The sequence below is a fragment of the Eulemur rufifrons genome, chromosome 8, assembly GCF_041146395.1.
Source record: "Eulemur rufifrons isolate Redbay chromosome 8, OSU_ERuf_1, whole genome shotgun sequence".
Classification (NCBI taxonomy): domain Eukaryota; kingdom Metazoa; phylum Chordata; class Mammalia; order Primates; family Lemuridae; genus Eulemur; species Eulemur rufifrons.
Genome location: NC_090990.1, coordinates 113,928,454 through 113,947,548, shown reverse-complemented (window position 1 = coordinate 113,947,548; position 19,095 = coordinate 113,928,454). Strand labels below are relative to the sequence as shown.

Here is a 19,095-nt window from a genome sequence, read left to right as displayed (position 1 = left end):
ACCTCCGCTGGCCCCGATGATTCTTACATTCATATAAGTGATTGGGCATCGAAATCACCTGAGGAAGCTTTTTGAAAATACAAATTCCCCAGTCTTATGTCTAGAAATGATTTGGCTGGTTTGGGATGGCACCTCAGAGAGTATTTTCACAAGATTTCTAGGATTCTGGTTCCTGTTCTAAAGCCTTTTGAGGTATGACTAGGTTTAGGGACCACTGCCATAAACTACCAAAAAAGATGTAATTCTCAGAAGCTGTGAAGAGTTGCAGCATAGCTAGGGGTGGTGTATGGACAGTGGGATGTCTGCTACCCGCACTGTGTCTCCGCACTCCCAAAAGCAAATTACATTGGCTCTAACTTCACTTTGGTAGCCCCTGCCCCTCTTCCATCCTCCAAAAACTTTTGTGTTCTTTGTATAGAATTCAGGGACTTCTGAGGGCCACAGTCACACACGTTAAAAAAAAAAAAAGGTGGAATTTTGAAAGATAAGACACTTCTAAAAAAGTTTCCCACTATTTGAACAGAAGATATTAGCAGAGGTACAGAGGGAGGAGAGACTAGGTGACCACTAAACTCCTTTAGACTCTTTTCTCAAAGGGGAAAAATGTCAATGCAGGGATCCCTCCACCTTTAGCTAAAGAATTGAACTGTGCTTCTCAAAGACCCGTTGGAGGTAGAAAGTCTAAGACTGAAGGGACCAGTCCAAATGAAGTGATGGACGAACACACTACTTAAGGAAACCATGTAGCGTTCTTCACTGGCTTCTGTTGACTGAAATTCCTACCCTCGAGTTACCCTAGACTGCAGCTGCTTCCCTCCGAATTGCAGCCTCTCCTCCCAGGATTCTGGAAAGCAAACCTGACTAGATCCAAGGACTCTGCTGCCCAGTGTCCAGTGCTGTTGCTGCCTTTACCAATATCTCTTACCCTTCCTGTTAGAGGAAGTGGAGCTGCTAACCTCTATGATTCTACCACTCCAAACACAGCCTCACGTTCCAGGCCACCATGACCAGGGCCTCCACTTCTCGTCCACTCTATTCTCACATTTATTGCCTCATTTTCCTGGTTCTCCCCCCATAGTGGAAGCCAAAGACACACACATAAGCAATAAGATTTTCCTCTTTACTCTCATCCTCACATGTCCACAGATCTTTTTTTATGTGGAGGGGCTAGGCCTTTGGGTCACAACTCTGTTCTCTATTCAAGATTTTGTAACAGTGGTCCCCAAGGGAGGGCAGTTGCAACAACTTTTAACCAAGCATCTACAACACCTGTACTACTATTTCCTGCTCTGTGTCACCTCTGCAAAAAATGCAGCTCTGGGCCCAGTTCTGTGAGCACAGAGTCAGAGCCCTCCAAAGTCCTGAAAAAGCTGATACCAGGGATACCAAACTCGGTCACCAGTTTGAAGCAAGACCTGGATGGTGGACTCGGAAGGAGGCTGTGGATTCCGGGGGCTGAAAGCTTCCCTGATCCTACCACTCTGGCAGGGGCTGAAGTCCAGCACTGGCCTGTAGGTCTAGTCTCTCTTGTTCACACAGCTCTTATTTCACAGTCTTTTCCCTTGGTTTCTTCTGTTTCTTCTGTTCCTCATATTCAAGTATTTTCTGTTGGAAATAGCCTGTGGGTTCAGATACAGGTGTTAGAGGCATCTAATCTGGTCAGGCGGACTGTGATGAGCTCAGGAGAACAGCCCAGAAATATCTTCTGCTCCCCATGCTCCTCTACCCCACCCCATCCCCACACACACGCCTCGATTCCCATGCCCTCAGACTTCTGGAGATCCCAGTATTTGGCTCAAAAGGGGGCCCACAAACAGGGTAATTAGCAGAAATTAGCTCTAGATTAAAACAAAGATAAAAGGGCCTAGTCCTGCTGGCTGATAAATGGAACAGCTTCTACAAAATATCAGCCCATGAGACATTTTCTTAGGCTTCGTATTACTTCATTTCAACCCATTAATAAAATTACAGCTATTTTGTGAGCCTCTATAGAGAAATACTCTTTCCTCCCCTCCTCTTCATCCTAGAGGTGACCATCTCTGGGCTTAGAATGATGGGGGCTGCCGCTGTACCTGCAGGGGGATTCTTGCTCTTCTCGGCTTCCTGGATGAAGAGGGAGAAGAGCTGTGTCTTCACAAATTTCTTCACAAATCGGCGTTTGGTCTTGGAGGTCAGAGCCTTACAGAAGGACCGTTCTTGGAAGTGGCCTTGCCCGTTTGCCTCCCGCTTGATATAGGAAGCATAGTGGCCCACAGTTTTGACAAAGAACTGCACGAAAGGGCCTGAAACATGCTCGTTGATTTCTTCTGAAGCTGCAGGGGACATAAAAAGGCCATCTGAGAGGAGAGCAGAAGGATGAAACTACCCAAACTCAACCTCCAAGTATGGCTTTCATTGCAAGCTGAAAGCTCCTGGGGAAAGCTGTGGGGTAGGGTTCATGATTACTGACTGACTGAAATGGGAGCCTGGTTATGGGTTCTCTGCCATTGCTGAGGAAGAATAAAATCCCATACTCAAACTTCCCCCGGAATGTAGGCCTCCGAGACTGGCCTAGCACTGCTGAGTAAGTTCATTTTAGTTCTGGAAGGAAATAGTTGAGAATCAGACCCTCGATGTCCCTGGAGAAACCCCAAATAAGAGGGACCTACGACTTACTCTTTAACTCATCGATCCCCCGACCAAGAGAGCCTAAGATGTCCTCCTGAAGCTTTGGTGGTAGGATGTCTTTTTCATCACCAACCTAGGAGAGGACATGGTTAGCTCAGTGGTCAAGCAGGCAGGAAGGAGGTATGGAATGAAGGGGGTTGGCAGAAGAGCATGAGAAGGATATGAATTCTGTACCCCACTCTATCCCGAAATTATCCACCACATAGTAGAGAAACAACAGAGGCTGTTTCTTGGTCTTCAGTTTGACTCTAAACATTAGTGGGGGAGCCTCTCGAATCCTGTGGTACTTGGTTTATACCCCCTGCTTGAAATGCACTAACACTGACTACCTTGCAGTGAAGTCACCTGTATCTGTGTGGGCTCCTTGAGAGGAAAGTCTCGTTAGCACGGGTTCCCACTCAATAGAAGTACTTAATGTTGAAATAAATGGAGCATGATGAGACTACAGTGCTTGAGTTGGTGCTGGGCCTGCAGGGGATCCCAGACACTTACCGACAATAAGAAAGTTCCTTCACAAAGATTCACCAACAGGACCTGAAATAAAGATATCATAGAATGGCTTTTTCTCTTTCCCTTTCTTCATAGACCTCAGGAGGACTCACCATCTCCATTTCTGCCTGTGGCTGTACCTTTCAGCTCACATAGCAACAAAATCAACATCCAATCTCATTTCCTGTCTGGCATTCTCCTTCCTCACCATTCCCTTCTGGAAATCTCAGTTCCCTTCCTGGGGAAAGGGTGTGGGTGTGTGGAGGAAGGTAGGAGAAAGAGCTAATGTGGAAGGGGAATACAATATGGGAAGCCACAACCAGTCACTCCCTTAGTAAAACATTGACTGCAGAAATTGCTTCTGTATGTGGAGCATTTAGTACGTGGCACATGTAAGTGCTTTACCCATTTCATCTCATTTAATCCTCACAACAGTCCTGTGAGGCAGATAGATACTGTCTCCATTTTGTAGGTGAGGAAACAAATCCAAAGAAGTTAAGTTGCCTGAGGTCACTCTGCTAACAAATAAGAAGACCAGTTTGTTTCCAAACCTAGATTGGGACTGCATTCCTCTCTCTCCGACCCCCCTTCAACTCCCTGCCATGTGGGACAAAGACTGGCATCTTTTGATTTCTTTTAATGCTTGTAACAATTTTATGTACAGTTGCCTGGAATTCTATGGGAAAAACTCAGAGCTTTGGGCTTCCAGCAGGAAACTCGGCAAGGGAAGGAAATGAGCCCAGGGTCAACAGGTAGAGAGAAGGAAAGAAAGTGAGGAGACCATGTATCTACAGGCTGCAGGTGAGACAAGCACAGGGTTGGAACTTGGAGGACCTGAGTTCCAGTACTAGCTCCATCGCCGCCTGAGGGGCCTTCAGTCTAGACCAGAGATTACAAAGAGGCACCTGGCTGACTGATTTCAATGAGCAGATCTATTTCTTTGATCTTCAGAGTGTTCTTTAAATAATTGGATTTGTTTTCAATGTTTAAATTGGAATATTTCACACAAAATTTGGATTTTTGCCAGCCTGAGACCCCGCCTCTACACAAAATAGAAAAATTAGTCAGGCATGGTGGTGCACACCTGTAGTTCCAGCTACTCGGGAGGCTGAGGCAGGAGGATCACTTGAGCCCAAGAGTTTGAGGTTGCTGTGAGCTATAATGATCCACTGCACTCTAGCCAGAGCAAAAGAGCAAGACCCTGTCTCAAAAAAAAAAAAAAAAAAAAAAAATTGGATTTCTGGCTTCTCCTGAAAAGTCAGAGCTGTAACACTGGTCCTGGTCCCCATTTCTAAAGGGCAACATTCAGATAGAACTGAGTAGCAGCTGTCCCCTTTAGACAGGGTATGTGCTCACCAATTTACCATCATCTCCCAAATCCAGTCAGTGTTGGTCATTTAAATGCCTGCTGGTCTTCTTTTCAGTTTGTGACCCTTTGTCTTGACAATGGGGTGAATGAATTCTCCACGTCCCCCTCTTCCAAACACAAGAAAAGAGAGGCGCTGGAAAGTACGCCAAAAACCAGAGCATGCACTGTAATTACGCATCATCAGGGGAGGAAAATTGGACTAGTCCAGGCCTGAAACAACTTGTATACATGGGCTCAGATGCCTTCATGCAGGCAAGGCTGTTGGGGGTTAGGAGGAAAGAGTGTGTCTGAAGAATTTTGTTTTTCAAGGTTGTTCCAGTATTGGGGCATATTATTGTCTCTAGAGTAACCCCTTCAAGAGAGCTTATATGGGAAGTCAGGGGATCCCCCCCAACACCCATCCTGGCCACGTGGCCCTCCCCTTCCGCACCCCGTGCCCATTTCACAGAGCAATTGCTTAGGAATAAAACAGGCCAAGGCTCTTGCATAGTAGGAGCCGGACTCTGACTGGTCATCAGCGGAGGAGCCACAGCTTCTGAGGAGCTGGAGCTGCAGAGTCAGGAAGTTTCATAACTTCTGAGGTTGGGACATTTATTGCTAAACACGGGGCTAATACTCTGTCTCAAGTTAGTCACAAGGCTGATGCTGGTTCAAAGGGCATGTGTACTCAGCAGTTCTGAGGAAGGGTGGGTGGACTGAGGAAGCAAAGAAGGGAAACGCAGCCTGCTTCTTTACTTCCCAGCAATGCTTTCTAAGCAGGGGCTTAGGTTTTATGTGTGCTACGTTCCCCTGTTGCTTGTGTGGCTCCAGATAAGTCAGTTGAGTTCCCTGGACCTCAGTTATCTCTTATGTAAAATGGGGAAACCCTTCCAGTAGGGCTGGCTCCATCCTCTTCATAGCTTACTTCCAGAGCCTCCCTCTCCCCTTGGTAAGCCTTTCTCTGCACAGGGTGAGTCAGTGGTTAGCCAGGGCAGACACTCCCAAGTACCTCTTCTGGCTTAAGATGTAGTAACATGCTGTGCTTTCAAAGTTCCCACTGACAACTGAAAGCAGAGCACATGTTTTGAGATGTTTTTCCAACACTGGGGATAGATTTATGCTGTTAATGCCCATTTTCACAACTGAGGCCTCTGGTGTGTTTGCAGCACTGCCAAAAAATAAGAAACTAATCAAATCAAAGGAGATTGGGTCCTACATTCTCATTAGCCAACTGAGCTCTGAGCTACTCAGAAAGATGGCTTTTGCCGCAAAAATCTGCATTTTCAACCCTCATAGTTTGCAGGAGGGTTATGTTAGCTCACTTACATGGAATCTGAACAAATTCCAGTGGGGTGTGTGTGATGTAGACCAGCTGTGTCATCCACTGGGGTGAGATGGGACACCCCAGAGACAGCTCATTAGGGCGAGCTGGCGGAGGACAATCTGATGACCCCTGAATAAGCGAGGTGCTGCCCCTTAAGTCTGAAGGGAAAGCCTTTAGGAAAAGAGGCCAGCATTTATTGAGCATCAACTATGTGCCAGGCATCAGGTTAGGAGCTTTATGCCCGTTATTTCCCCCACTATCCCTAAGAACTGAACATCGTTATCCCCATTGTACAAATGAGGAAGCTCAGGCTTAACGAGGCTAAGTAACTTGCCCCTAGTCACACGGCTGTTAGTAGCAGAGCTGGGATCCGAATCCAAATCTGCCTGACTCCAAAGCATTCACTCTTCTTGCAGCCTCATACCTCTTCCATGGGGCTGTCCATGACCTCCTGCCGAAAGCGCATTTGTACTCCAACCATGAAGGGAGTGGGGCAGCAGACGGTGGCCAGAAGGCTCTCGGGGACAACAGGGATGTAGGTGTGTGCCCAGCTGAAGGGGTAGAGCAGCGCGGCAGCGGCGTGGATGCACTGGGACAGGGTGCTGGGACAGAGGAGAACGAGAGTCAGAGGGGCCCCGCACCTCCACCCCATACACCACCGTAGCCCACTGCCGACAGCAGCGATCGCAGCAAGTCTGGGTGCCACGGTGGTCGCAGAGCTTGTAACCACGCGTTGCTGGGAGGGGTGGGACAGACACCAGGAGAGGCCGTGACCCCACTAAGCCAGAGAGGCACCTCTATTTGGTCATTCTTTTCCCAGTGAGTCTTCCTCAACTCACTACTGGCCAAAAATAAAAGTGACTCCAAAGAAGGGAGGGAAGAGTGGCCTTCATTCAAGCAGATAACTGATTGAGCCCCCACTATGTGCTCACAGCTGTGCTAGGGGTGTGGATACCGGGAGACACTGACCTGCTTTTAAAGAACTCACAGTGTAGTGAAGAGGCAAATGTGTAAACACTGGGGCCTCAGCGGAGAGGCAAAGCCTATTTTTCTTCCTGATGTTTGGCCATCCTCATCCCGGCCCTTACCTCGCATGGCTCCCTCTGGGCACTCAGGCTTATTAAAGGTTACCAGGTTGGTGCCTGAGTTAATTTGGGAAATTCCAAGGTTCCAGGAACCTCTGCCCAGCAATTCCTACGTGGAAAGTCCCACAGAGGTAGCTCCTCCAGCCTTTCCAGTGAAGTATTCCTCGTGTCATTCCTGCCCAGGTCACAACTCGGCCCCCACTCCTCCCCCTACCACACACACAGCCCACTCTGTCTTCTCTGTTCTCCACTAGCTTTCCTGGCTCTTCACTCCTCCGGCCAAACTGCCCCAAAGCCAAGGCCAACAAAAACAGATGCGGGAATCCTCGTTTCAATTCTTGGTATCAAGCTAACACTTCCTGACTTAACAAGATTGAGTCTCTGAGAGTCTGCCCAAGGCTCAGACTGACTGGAAGTCCCCACCCTACGTGAGCTTCAGGGATATGCAAAACTCAGTGGGAAGGAAGTGGGGAGTGCTGGGATTTCCCTGGAGAGAGTTAGCGCCTGAGAGGTGAAGCCTACCATCCTTCACATCCCAAACTGATCTGAGGGGGCAGGGCCAGAACCCAGCTCCAGCCACACGGAAACTTCTGGTTTCCATACAGGCTATTTCCAAAGCAAAAGATTATGCCACTTCCCTTGAGGATTAGCCTACAACTTGCTCCTTTTTGGATATCCCTGATTTTTATAGAATTTTCAACTCACAGACCCTATTCCCTGCCCCGGGTTCCTTTCCTCTGAAACCCATGACATTCGAGTGCCCCTCTGACTTCTGTTATTCGAGTCCCTAACACCTTTTTCTTCCCTAAAAGACAGAACCAGGGCTGTCTGCCCAATATCATTAGTTCTCTCCCTCTGCAGATATGAATACAAGCTTCACACCTACTGTTTTGTGATTTTTTTTTTCTTCTCCATTCTGTCACATCTCACTGTGTCTTTCTCAGACTTGAACCCCCTCAGAGGTAGACACCCAGACATGACAGTACCCTGCGTCGACTATGCGCAGGGATATACTCAACTGTGAAGTTCCTACGCATAGCAGCTAGCGCTTACCAATATGTGCCTGGCAGGGTGCTAGGTCCTGAGGTGCATTATTTCATTTAACCCCCACCATGGCTTTACGAGTTAAGTACAATCATTATTTCCATTTTACAGATAAGGAGATCATGACTTCAAGAAGTTAAGAAACTAACTCAAGGGACACCTCATAGCTAAAAGTGGAAGAATAAGACTCGAACCTCATTCTGCTGCTGTCAATACTTAGGAAACACTATATAATTTTGCATCACCTTAAGGTCAAGCACCATTGCTTTGTTTGTATCTTCCCAATGCTTGGCACCTGGCAAACAGTTGGCATGCAATAAATGTTTGTTGAATGAGTGAATAAAAGGATAGATGGGCCTAACCTCCATGCTATTATCTGCCTTCCTGCCCTGTCCTCCACCCTCCCTTCCTCCCTCAGCCTTGCAAGGGCAGAATCAGGTCTGCATCCACCCTAACTGGTCTGCCTGGGCTGTCTTTCCTGCTCTCCTCAGACTAAGTCAGGAAATTTCTCCAGGCCCAGGCAGCAGTTTGGAGGCAGGGGAGGCTGTTTCTCTAGGCTTAAGGTGCAGATCAAAGAGCTGGAAGCAGGAGGGTGGGCACAAGGGCCCTACAGCCCGATTTCCTCAGAGAGCCTCGTTCTGTTCCCTGGAACTCGGGAATGCCGGCCAGTCCACGTGAGCCATTCAGCAGCTGGGCCCACCTGAGACCTTCGGCCAGGAAGATGATTTTTCTCTCCAGCACCGCAGAGGCAAAGATCTGAAGTATCTGTTCAAAACTGAGACAGTGCAACAGAGAACTAAAATCCACGTGTTCTAGGTGGGAGTCCAGGGGCCGTGTCAGTGAAATGAACTGTGGGGAAACCAGAGAGAGAGAGAGGGAGGGTGTCACCACACCGCCAGACCACGCAGGCCCGGGAGTGCTGGGCTCTACCAGCCTTTACTGCTTCTCTCCACGGGAGTGAATCTCAACCTGTCTTTCTCCCCTGCTAGAATCCCATGGATGGCTTTCCTCTGGGCGAGAACAGCACGGGTATAATCTTGAGCGCAGCCCTCTGGTCCTGCCCCCTCCCTCCCTCACCTCCCTGAACACCTCCTGCCTCTCCCCAAGCTTCTCCACATCCACTTCTGTTCCCAGAGCACTCGCCTCTTTCCTACCTGCAGCACGGCTCGCGCTGGGCCCACCCCCTGCGTTGCTCTGCTCCCTTCATCCTTGTCCTCCTTCAGGTCCCAGAGGTCCCCCCTTGGCCCCCTAATACTTACCATCTTTTTCCTCATGTAGCACCCTGGCTTTTTCTTTCATCACAGTTATATAATTCATAATTATAAATGTACTGGTATGTTTACTTAATGTCTATCTTCCCTACTGGATTTTTAGCTCCATGAGGTCAGGGATCGCATTCACTTTGGTCACAACTGCATACCCAGAAAATAGTACAGCGTGGCACCCAGCAAGCATCTGGTACTTATATTTTAAGTAAATGAAAACTTCTGGCTCCTCCCCTTATCTTCCTGTGGGGAAGCCAAGCTTCAGAGGAGCAAACAGACTGTTCAGAGTTCCTGGGTCAGGACCACAATTTATAGAACAATGTTCCCTTTGCTGCCTCAGTCAGCTTGGTGTCTTAAAACAACAGCAGGCCCCTGTGGCTTGGGTGGGGACCGAAGGGCGGGGACAGATGATAAGAAATAGATAGAGGCCAGGAGGTAGAGAGAGAGGACAGACAGAGGAGAATAAGGGCAAGTGACAGTTTGGGTGCTGGGGGCAAAGTCCTTTCTAGTACCAGAAGCCTCAACTTACATGGTTTATTTATTATACATAAAAGTCAAGGTGGCTTGGGCAGTAACTAGGTGCTCAGGGGCATCTGGTTAGAAGTATTAGAAAATTGGGGTTTGATTTTCAGCTCTGCCAACCATTCTAGCCCAGCCCAGCCCACCTGGGCTCAGCTTCTCTGTACTTAAACCTGGTGAATGGAAGAACAGTGATGAGAGGCGCCAAAGAAGCCCACCCTCTCCAGCCAGGAAGGGTCTTGCCCTTTTTGCTAACACACCTCGGTGCCCGAGTCTGGGATGAAGCTCTTAAGGGTGACAGTCTTCCCGGGAGCAGGGAAGGCCGCCTCTCGGAGGCCCTGCATGAACGGGTAGATGACAGCCATGGAGATCTGATGCCTCTTCTCCACTTCATCCAGGATCTGCAGGGAAAAGGACCACAGGAGGCTCAAAGGGATGCTACTGGGTGAGTGGCAGAGACCCCGTGTGCCCCTGAGCATCATAAGGTTCTCACGCTGGTTCAGCTAATCCTCATGTGTCTTCTAGGCCCCTCCACCAACTGTTCCTGCTAACTAACCTGCTCTCACGCTAAATAACCTGCTGTTTATCTCCTGCATGAGACCTCCTTGTTCCTGGCCTTCTTCTTTTCATTCTCACTCTATCAATCCGTATTCCTCCCTTCTCTTCACACCAACATAAAACTATCTCCCCATGAAGTCACACCAGAGGAAACTCATCATCCACAATGGTGCCAAGTTCATTCACGCTGGTTGAAGTGGAAGCCAAGAAGCCAAGGCCTCTTGGTGCCACTCTGTCCTCGAACTCCCACTGGAGACTCCCAGGGCCAGGGACAGCCCCCACACCTCTGAACACTGCTCTGCCCAAGCAAAGGATGACAGAGTTTCCTCCTCCCCTTCTCCAAGGGTCCTGCTGGAGGCACAGCACAATGAAGCCCTTTCTGGCCACCACGGCCAGACCCCATCCATGCTCTCAGGTCCTGACTCGGGTGTACTGGCACTCAAATTAGCTCCAGCAGAAGTACTGGGGACCTCGGCTGCTCTCCTACCCTCGAAGGAGTCAGAGGGAGTCTCACATCCCTTATTGTATAATGACTGTCTTCATATTTGTTTAGTGCTCTGCATTTTATAAAGAGACTTCTAATATATCACCTCATTTGAGCCTCACAGCAACCTGTGAGACAGGAAGGTGAGGGATCATTATATCCACTTGGCAGATGAGGAAACTCAAACGCAGGGCAGAGGACTCCTGTGGCTCTTCCCCGAGTCCTGCTTCAGTGCCTTCCCCCTAGGCTAGAGTGGGAACGGTGGCTCTCTCTGCAAGGCATCCAGTCCCCTAGATTCAGGTTCCACTTTTCCCTAAAATCAAGTCGAGCCCAAGCCCTACTTTGCCTCTGTCTCCCCAAGCGTGCCTCGCTGCTGACCCTGGCTGTGGGGGAAGAGCTCCACTGAGGGCCCGGGTTGCAAGGCAGGGCAGGCAGCCAGGCAGAACCCGGAAGCTGAACAGGCCTAGCAGGCTCTGAGGAATCCTGTTCCACCCCTACCTTGGAGAACAAGCCGAAGCAGCCGATGCAGCTGATGATGCAGTACACTTTGGGAAGGCGCGGGCCAGGGCCGGCGGGCTGGGGAGGGGCAGAGAGGTGCCTTCAGCGCTGCAGCCTCCCCAGGAGCTTCTCCCAGTGGGGGCTGGTGGGGCACAAGGCCGGGGGTTGGTGGGGGGTTACAGTGAATGGCAGGCCTGACGGAGAAAGGCCTGGCTATCCAGAGGCTCCATTCATGGGACAGGCTGCAGGGAGGTCAGAGAGGCCAGCAAGGTCGAGAGAAGAGTCCTTGAGGGCTCTGAATGGGCTCAGGGGTAAGCACTGCCACTTTCAGTACCATCACAGTCTGGGGTCAGCAGAGAGGAAAGCAAGTGTGTCTCAGAGATGAGGAAATGGCCAGGGAGGAAAGCACTATAAAGGGAACTTGGAGAATCCCCCTGAGACCTAAGATTTGAACCTAACTGTCCAAATCCCAGCCTCTGCTCTGGGAGGCTCCAGGGGCCAAGGCAAGCAGGCCTGGATAGAGAAGGCACGAGGAGGAGCAGTTGGAGCTTCTCACACAGAGGAGAGCTATTGAAAGCTGGGGAGAGCACAGCCCGGAGCACGGCCTGCATAGGTCCCCCAGGCAGGCCAGGAGGGGCATTGGTCAGGTCTTCGTTCTTGCAGGGTGACGGAAGGGGCACTAACATGGCAGCAGATGCAGGGCTGTGCTGTCTACAAATACTGCTGCCAAGGAGCCTGGGCTTTTGCAGCTGAGGCTTGAGTAAGCCCAGCTGTGGAGCTGAGCAGGCTGCAGAGAGGAAGGGGCAGTTCTGAGCTGCACAGACCAAGAGGCGCCTGCAGTATCCAATCTTTCTGCTCCCATCCACATTGGTCAGAACGAAGGAGAAGGTCTCCCTAAGAAAGAGCAGACAGGCGTGGTTTGCATTTGCTCACTGGATTCTAAACAGGAAGGCAGTCAGCACGTGCGGGGTAGAGAGGAGAGCAAAGGGGAGCTGCTGATTAATCACAGCAGCAGTAACACTAATAATTTATTAAGTCCTTGGTTTCAAGCCCTAAATGCATCATCTCATTTAATTCTCAAAACAACTCTTTGAGGTAGGTTCAAGGAACGGAAGCTATGAAAGGGTGTTCCTTTTCCAAGGTCATGCAACTCAAATGGTGAAGCCAAACTTCAAACTCAGGCAGTCAAATTCCAGAGCTCATGCTGCAAGGGGCTTTGCTATACAGCCGTCTTAAGGCCACAGGCCTTCTACTGAGTCCAGCTCCTGCCAATGGCAGAGTCAAAAGCACTGACTACCTCCTAGGACAGGTGGGAGAATCCCACCCTTATTTGAACAGAGGTGACTGGTCACACTGATAGCTAATATCCTTGGCCTTGAGAAACCCCAGGCAAGATGTTTATAAATGAATCAACTCCACTCCCTGGCAGGAAGTCAGCATGTGCAGCAGATGAGGGGGCCACAGGGGCCACACGGCTCACACTTGTCCCTTCTCCCCCAGTAAGATACCCCTGTCCCGGGGCTGAGCACTTACCTGGGGTACTCAGTGAGTGGTGCCCACTCATTCCCATCTGGGAAGCAGAACAAGGGGATGGCTTTAAGCAGCCTCTCCTCCTCCTCCTGCTGGCCCCGAAGCAGGTTCTCCCGCTATAAGGAAAAGACAAAGAGACAAGTGGACTATGGAGGTGGGGCAAGGGCAGGAGGGGAGGGCTTGAGGGCTGGTGGGCTTCTTTTGAGGCTCCGAAGCAGTCTAAGTTTTTCCACTAGTACAAGGGCCAACAGGTGCCTTTGCCTGTCACTCTGCACAGTCTGCATTCTGAGTCTGGCTGGAACCACCCCAAAGCTGAGACAGCCCACCCTGGGCCAAGTCGACATAAACTTGGGTTGCACTTCAGTATCTTGAGGATCTACATAGTCAGAAAGGAGGCCAGGGCCACGCTGAATACAGAAAGGCCCTGAGATGACCCAGCCCTCTGGGAAGACGAAGTCAGAGAGATGCCACATCAGAGAAGAGAAGCGGCCAGCTCAGTTGCCACACCTGCTAATGAGAGGGGTTAACGAGAAGGATGTCCTATTCCCACCCTCACCCAGCGCAGGATGAGACAAGGAGTGTGATGCTTGGGCTGGGGCAGAGTGCTGTGCCTGCCCACCAGCTATGTGCCTGCCCCACCCTCTCCTTCCCACTCAACCCACGCAGGGGACTTCTAGGAGGTCTGGCAGAAGGTAAGCTTCTCCACAGAGAAGGGTGACTGAAGATGGAATTTGGGAGAAGCAGGAGGTCCCAAAACGGGCAAAAGAACTAGCCTATTTTCCCTGCTAGGAGGCTTAGGTCCCTCCCTTACAAAGAAGTGAGACCTAGATTCTGTGGGTGATAACAACAGAGAACTAGGGCTGAGCTAAGAAGGAAATGGAGAGCAGTGAGCCCTAGCTCAGCACAGCTCCAGACACAAGCCCTGCCAGGGTGGGGAGAAGGAGATGGAACACCACCCCCACCCCCACCTTTCAAACACCCCAGTCGTCTGTCTCCCCCTGCCCCAGTGCTTACCTTGGGAAACTGGTAGGTGATCGTGGGCTCATAATCATCCCCTGAACGCTTTTTTTTTAGTGAAACCACAAGAAGGTATTCAAAGAAGTGCTGCCCTCCAGCAAAGTTGGGCAGAGAGTGCTCCTGGGCTCTTTCTGGTTCCTTTACAGCTTCCCCCGGATTGTCCTGGGGAGATCCTGAAACAGAGACACCAGGGCCCTTCAGTACCTCATTGACCCATCCCCAGAGTGGAGTCTGTGAGAATCTAGGTGACTTCCTTGCTGAGATACCCGGAGCCTGGCCAGCGCTGCTGGTCACGGAACAGGATCAGAGCCAGTTGGGCAGTTTCCACACCTAACCTGGGAGACTTGAAACCATGGGGACCCAAGAGGAGGAAGAAAGAAACCACTGATGTGGAAGCCAAGGAAATGTACTGGAGAGGCCACATGCAGGCCCTAGGCCCCAAGGAACCACGAGACTCTGCCTACCGGCAGGGTGCCCAGAGCAGTCCCAGAACAGTATGCCCTGAGAGTAGACTCCTACTGACTAAATCAGAACAGGCCCAAGAGGCACGAGACTGTGACCATACCAACCTTATGGAGGGCATGGCCAACTCTAAAAGCCAGCAGGGGAAGCCTCCTGGCCCAGTCACATGGGGGACCATGTGGAGGTCAAGATATAAAGGAAGAGGAAGAAGGAGCATTTCAAGAAAGAAACAGCCCTGACTAAATGGGTCACCCTAAAAACAAGGAAGTGGGTAGTTCAGTCCTGACCTGCTCGGAGTCGAGGCAGCCGGTGTCGGAAGATCCTGAGCACCCGGCCTGCCACTTGTCCTTCCATCTCTGGGCCTTCCGGGCAGGGAGGACTCCCCTCCCCCCCAAACACAGACTGGCTACAGAAAGCCTGCTCCTTCAGTCTCCAGCCACAACTCTATGAAGCCAAGCCACACGCTGTCTTCCAAAGAGGGGAGAGGAGTTTCCATCCTGTGCGCCCCATGGTTGAGCAAGAAGGATGTGACAGGACCCAGGAAGGCAGCAGAAGCCGGCACTGACAGAGGCCGCATCCTGGCACTGCAGCACAGAGCTCAGCTCCTCCCAGGAGTCCCAGGGTGTGGCGAGAGAAAAGGTCATGAGCAAACACCTCCAAGGCCCAGCTGTTTCTGGGCTAAGGGCTTTGAATGCTGGGCTGGCTGCAGATTGTGCAGGGAGTTTGTTTACAATCTCAGGACAGAGAAGAATGCCTGATAGCATCAGACTGTGGGTGCTGGAAACTCGCCGGTCTCAGGACAAGGATCTTGTACCCCTATAACTTTGATTGCTGACCTTCACTTTTCGACTTGGTCAACAGAAGCTGAAAACCCCTGCAAGGCCACTTGCTGGATTCTAGAACTTCCAGGACTTCAGGATGCCAACCAAGAGAACAGGACCAAACACTCCAGGCAGCTAGGATGCCACTGCCCTTCCCTAATTAAGATGAATAATTATCCAAATGGATTAATTCTTCAAGCAAGAGAGAGAGTCCTGGAAATAATATGGACCCAAAGCCTCTTCACCTAATGGTAAAGTAGAGAGCAAAGTCCATCTCTAAGCTGAGATTTCCTGATATATAAGAAATAACCACAATCCTGGGCTAAAGCAGAGAGTTCTGTCTCCAACGCTGTGTCCTAGCAGAGTCCGTCTTCCCAAATAGGAAGCAGTGACTCAGGAGATTGTCCCTAGTCTAGGGTAGGGGACCGGTTGTACCGGCAGCCTCAAGGTCATTCGGTGGCAGTGGAAAGCAACCGGGTGATTAACGCCCTCCCCTCTTCCTCAGCTGTCCCCCTGTTGGGCCAGGTCAGTGCTTCTGAACAAGCTACAAGCAGAGCTGCTAGCTCACTGCTGTGTCTGGAGACTGGGGAAGAGAGAAAAAATAGCAATAAATCACCTCGGCTTCTCACAGACCCCCCTGAACGAGAAAATGTAAAGGGAAAGAGGGAAAGACTTTTGCAGGAAGTTGCCTCAAAGAGGAGGCAGGCGGCAAAAGGGGTTGGGACCAGTGTCTGCCACTCCTGTGAAGAATTAGCAGCCCTTTGGAAGAGAGGGGGTGCTGGGTTGGGGGACACAGAGGCCTTCCTCCTAAAAGCTCTAGACCTAGCTTTTGTAGGACTAAAAAAGGCCATGGCTCCTGGGGGAGCCCCAATCACAGTAAATTAGGAAGTTCCAGATGCTGGAATGGGTGAGAAGAGTGAACCAGAACACTCAGAGCCATCACCACACCTTACTCGCAACCTACACAGATTTATTGCACAATCCTCACTGCCCGTCTGGGGAGCAGGCATCTTCCCGATACCTATGGGGAAACCGAGGCATAGAGTAATTCAGGGGCTATTCAAAATTAACAGGACCTGTTGGGGGTGGGAATTATGGAAGCTCCCTGTCCGTGCTCCTGTCTTCTGGGTGCATTCCACATCAAACATCCCACAGATGTTTGCAAAGGGCTTTGAGAACCAGAATCTTCTCATTGATCATTCCAGAACCTCAAGAAATCATGCTTTTCCGTAAATTCTTTCAGCTGCATGTTCAGCTCATTTTCTCCTGCTTTATCAGGAGAGTCAAGAATATGGCACGACTCAGATATCCTTGAGAATAAAAGTAACTACACTTTTGGGATGAGGTCCAAGAAATTTAGCAAAAGACTGCTTTGTCTGCCTACCCCCTGTTCAAAAGGAGTTATCAACAGAAAAGGAAAGCATAAGAGAAATTAACATCCATCAAACGCATATGCTTCCTAGAAGTCGTCTTCATTTAATCCCCAGTGCCCTAGAAAGGAATTATTATCCTGAGTTTTAGTTAAGAAGAGAGCCACTTTTTCCAGTGAAGTCGGGAGTCTGGTTACACTTGTTGCTCCCCCAAGAAGCCCCTCCCACAGCCACCTGACTGAAGCCCCAGAACCATCTAGAACTCTTGTCCCCAACCTCTGGGCCAAGGACCAATACCAGCCCGTGGCCTGTTAGGGACTGGGTCGCAGAGCTCTGCCGCTCACCCCCTCCCCTTGGAAAAACTGTCTTCCATGAAATTTAACTGGGGCGGTGCACAGCAGGAGGTGAGGGCCGGTGGTGGCAGGAGGTGGGGGGGGTGGAGCAAGCAAAGCTTCATCTGTATTTACAGCCACTCCCCATCACTCGCATCACCACCTGAGCTCCGCCTATCCTACACCCACTCTGTCAGTGGAAACATTGTTCCATGAAACCAGTCCCTGGTGCCAAAAAGGCTGGGGACTGCTGATCTAGAATATAAGTGAGGGGACCTTCTAGGACCTTGACCTAGGAAGCTGACCCTTCCTTTTCCAGTTCAGCTGCTCTCAACTCAGAGACACTGCCACACCACTCCTACCCACCAGGATAATTACACACACACACACACACACACATTCTCTCTCTCTCTCCCTCCCCCCCCCCCAATGCACAACTGTCCTGGGGCCAGGAAGGCAAAAGAGCGAGGAGAAAATCCCCAAGAAGGTGGAGGATGGTATGGAAAATGAAGAGAGACTGACAGATGCTAGAGCTCAGGGCAGGTACTACTGACTGTTCATCTTACAGTTAGTTCCTCAGTGCTAGGAAGCTCCTACAGGCACAATCATCAGCCCCCATGTGGGTGGGAACAACTGGAACGTCTCCTCTGGGCCTTGGGGAACAGACCCCATCCATCCACACAGGCTTCCCAGGGTCTAGGAAGACCAGGAAAGACCAGGCCAATGCTCCCCAGAGAAGGGAGAACGCCTCTGCCCCAGTTGCGCAGCCCCAGGCCCCTGCCCCAGCCCCTGGTCTCTGACCTCCCCGCATGGTGCGCGGAGATTGGAGACCTGTGTTTAGGGAGAACAGAGAAAGGGCTGGGGAAGGAACAGGAGGTGGCAGAAGGACTGGGAATGGGACAAAGAGCATAACAGTCAAAGGTCACTGAAGTTCAGAGAAGGGAGCACCGACCATCCCCTGGAGTCCTCCAACTCCGGGGCTTGGAGTAGGAGAAGTGCTCACTGGGCTTCTTGACTTGTTGGAGAGGGCGAGCTGCCTGGGAATGACCCCTGCTCACTTTCTAATCCTCTTTTTTCTCCTCAGAAGGTGGGACCTCTGGGCAAAGTATCTCAGGGTCATGGCTGCTCAGCCACAGGACTAGCTAGTGGTGAGCAGGAACGAAAGTTTGTTGAATGAACGAATAAATGAATGAAGTCCCCATTTCACTGCTGGGGGTTGAGGGTCTGGGTAGGAGGGACTTGCTTGGGTCACACACTCTAAAGCTGAGCAGGCTTTACCCCAACTCTGCCCAAGGCCACGCTCTGCAGGGCACCCAGCTGCCGCTGGGTGCGAGTTCGGGAGACCAGTTTCTGTGGCCGATGGCTATCTGCGGGGCAGGGGCAGGGGCGCAGGCTCCCAGGAAGTGGGCAAAAGCCACTGCCAAGTCTCGGAGCGGCGAGGTGGGGCGGGGCGGCAGGCAAACGCGGGGCTGAGGCAGCGCCTCCGGAGGGCGCCGGGCGCTGCAGGCACACTGCGGTTGCACCACAGCTTCCTGGATGGAAGGACACGTGGCCCTGGGGCCCCACAACGGTTTCCTTTGGCCGGCGCCTCCCCCTCGCCCCCGCTGGCCCGGCCACTTTGCAGTCCTCCGACCCCGCCCAAGCCTGACCCTCCTCACCTTTACCTGCGCTCTCTCCAGCTCACCTGATCCCCGCGCAGGCCTCTTGAATTACCTCTCCAAAGGCTCCCGGATCCCACCCCGTGCCGCCCTCCCCTGGACCCGCACACCGCCGGCCTCTAGTCCCCGCTCCCCTGTGCCCGCGCTGTCCCCGCGCCCTAGCCCCGGCGCACCCCGGCCGGACTAACCCCCGTGGCCGCGCTTCAGTCTCAGGCTGGCTCGAAGGCGGCGGCCGAGCCCATCCATGGCCCCTCGATGCCCGGCGCCCGCTCCCGGGTCCGCGCCGGCCCCGCCCCCCAATCCTCGACCTCCGCGGTCCCGACACTTTCACTTTCACGCGGGGGGAGGCCGAGGGGACAGGTTCGGGGCGGGGCAGCGTACCTTCCGGGCTCCGGCCCAACCCCTGGCGCACCTGGGCGGGCCCGCTGTTCCCTCGCCCTCTGCGGGCGGTGCGGGGTGACCGAGGGCGCTCGACGCGCGTCCGGGAGGGGGCGGCGCCACCTCGCTTCCACCCTCCGTGGGGCGCCCGGGGAAGCTTGACTCTCCAAACCCCGAAGTCCGCAAACGCGCTTGTCGTGGCTGAAGTCACCGCCTTCCAGGTGGCTCCCGACTAATCCCAGAAGG

At 51.8% G+C, this 19,095-nt stretch overlaps 1 protein-coding gene across 2 annotated transcripts; it reads right to left on the bottom strand.

The window, feature by feature from the left end:
• Window positions 1-1,060: 1,060 nt before the first annotated feature.
• On the bottom strand, window positions 1,061-18,885 carry DENND2D (DENN domain containing 2D). Of its 2 annotated transcripts, none has more exons than XM_069478985.1 (12): window positions 18,660-18,885; window positions 13,826-14,001; window positions 12,815-12,927; window positions 12,106-12,175; window positions 11,282-11,359; window positions 10,002-10,142; window positions 8,658-8,806; window positions 6,253-6,430; window positions 3,160-3,201; window positions 2,656-2,740; window positions 2,073-2,312; window positions 1,061-1,619 (listed from the first exon to the last, which is right to left on the bottom strand). In XM_069478985.1, exons 1-12 carry the CDS (start codon window positions 18,715-18,717, stop codon window positions 1,543-1,545), a joined length of 1,407 nt encoding a protein of 468 aa, XP_069335086.1. In that variant the 5' UTR covers window positions 18,718-18,885; the 3' UTR covers window positions 1,061-1,542. The 2 variants fall into 2 exon arrangements, with proteins under 2 accessions (XP_069335086.1, XP_069335085.1); XM_069478984.1 differs by lacking the exon at window positions 18,660-18,885 and adding an exon at window positions 14,578-14,644.
• Between the last annotated feature and the right edge of the window lie 210 nt (window positions 18,886-19,095).

Excerpts from the sequence above, each read along its gene's own strand:
- DENND2D (XM_069478984.1), bottom strand. The coding sequence starts at position 14,644 with ATGGAAGGACAAGTGGCAGGCCGGGTGCTCAGGATCTTCCGACACCGG. Across the intron at positions 2,313-2,655 it reads GGGGATCGATGAGTTAAAGA|CTTCAGAAGAAATCAACGAG; the intron begins GTAAGTCGTAGG and ends TGTCCCCTGCAG. Across the intron at positions 1,620-2,072 it reads GAGCAAGAATCCCCCTGCAG|GCTATTTCCAACAGAAAATA; the intron begins GTACAGCGGCAG and ends CTGAACCCACAG.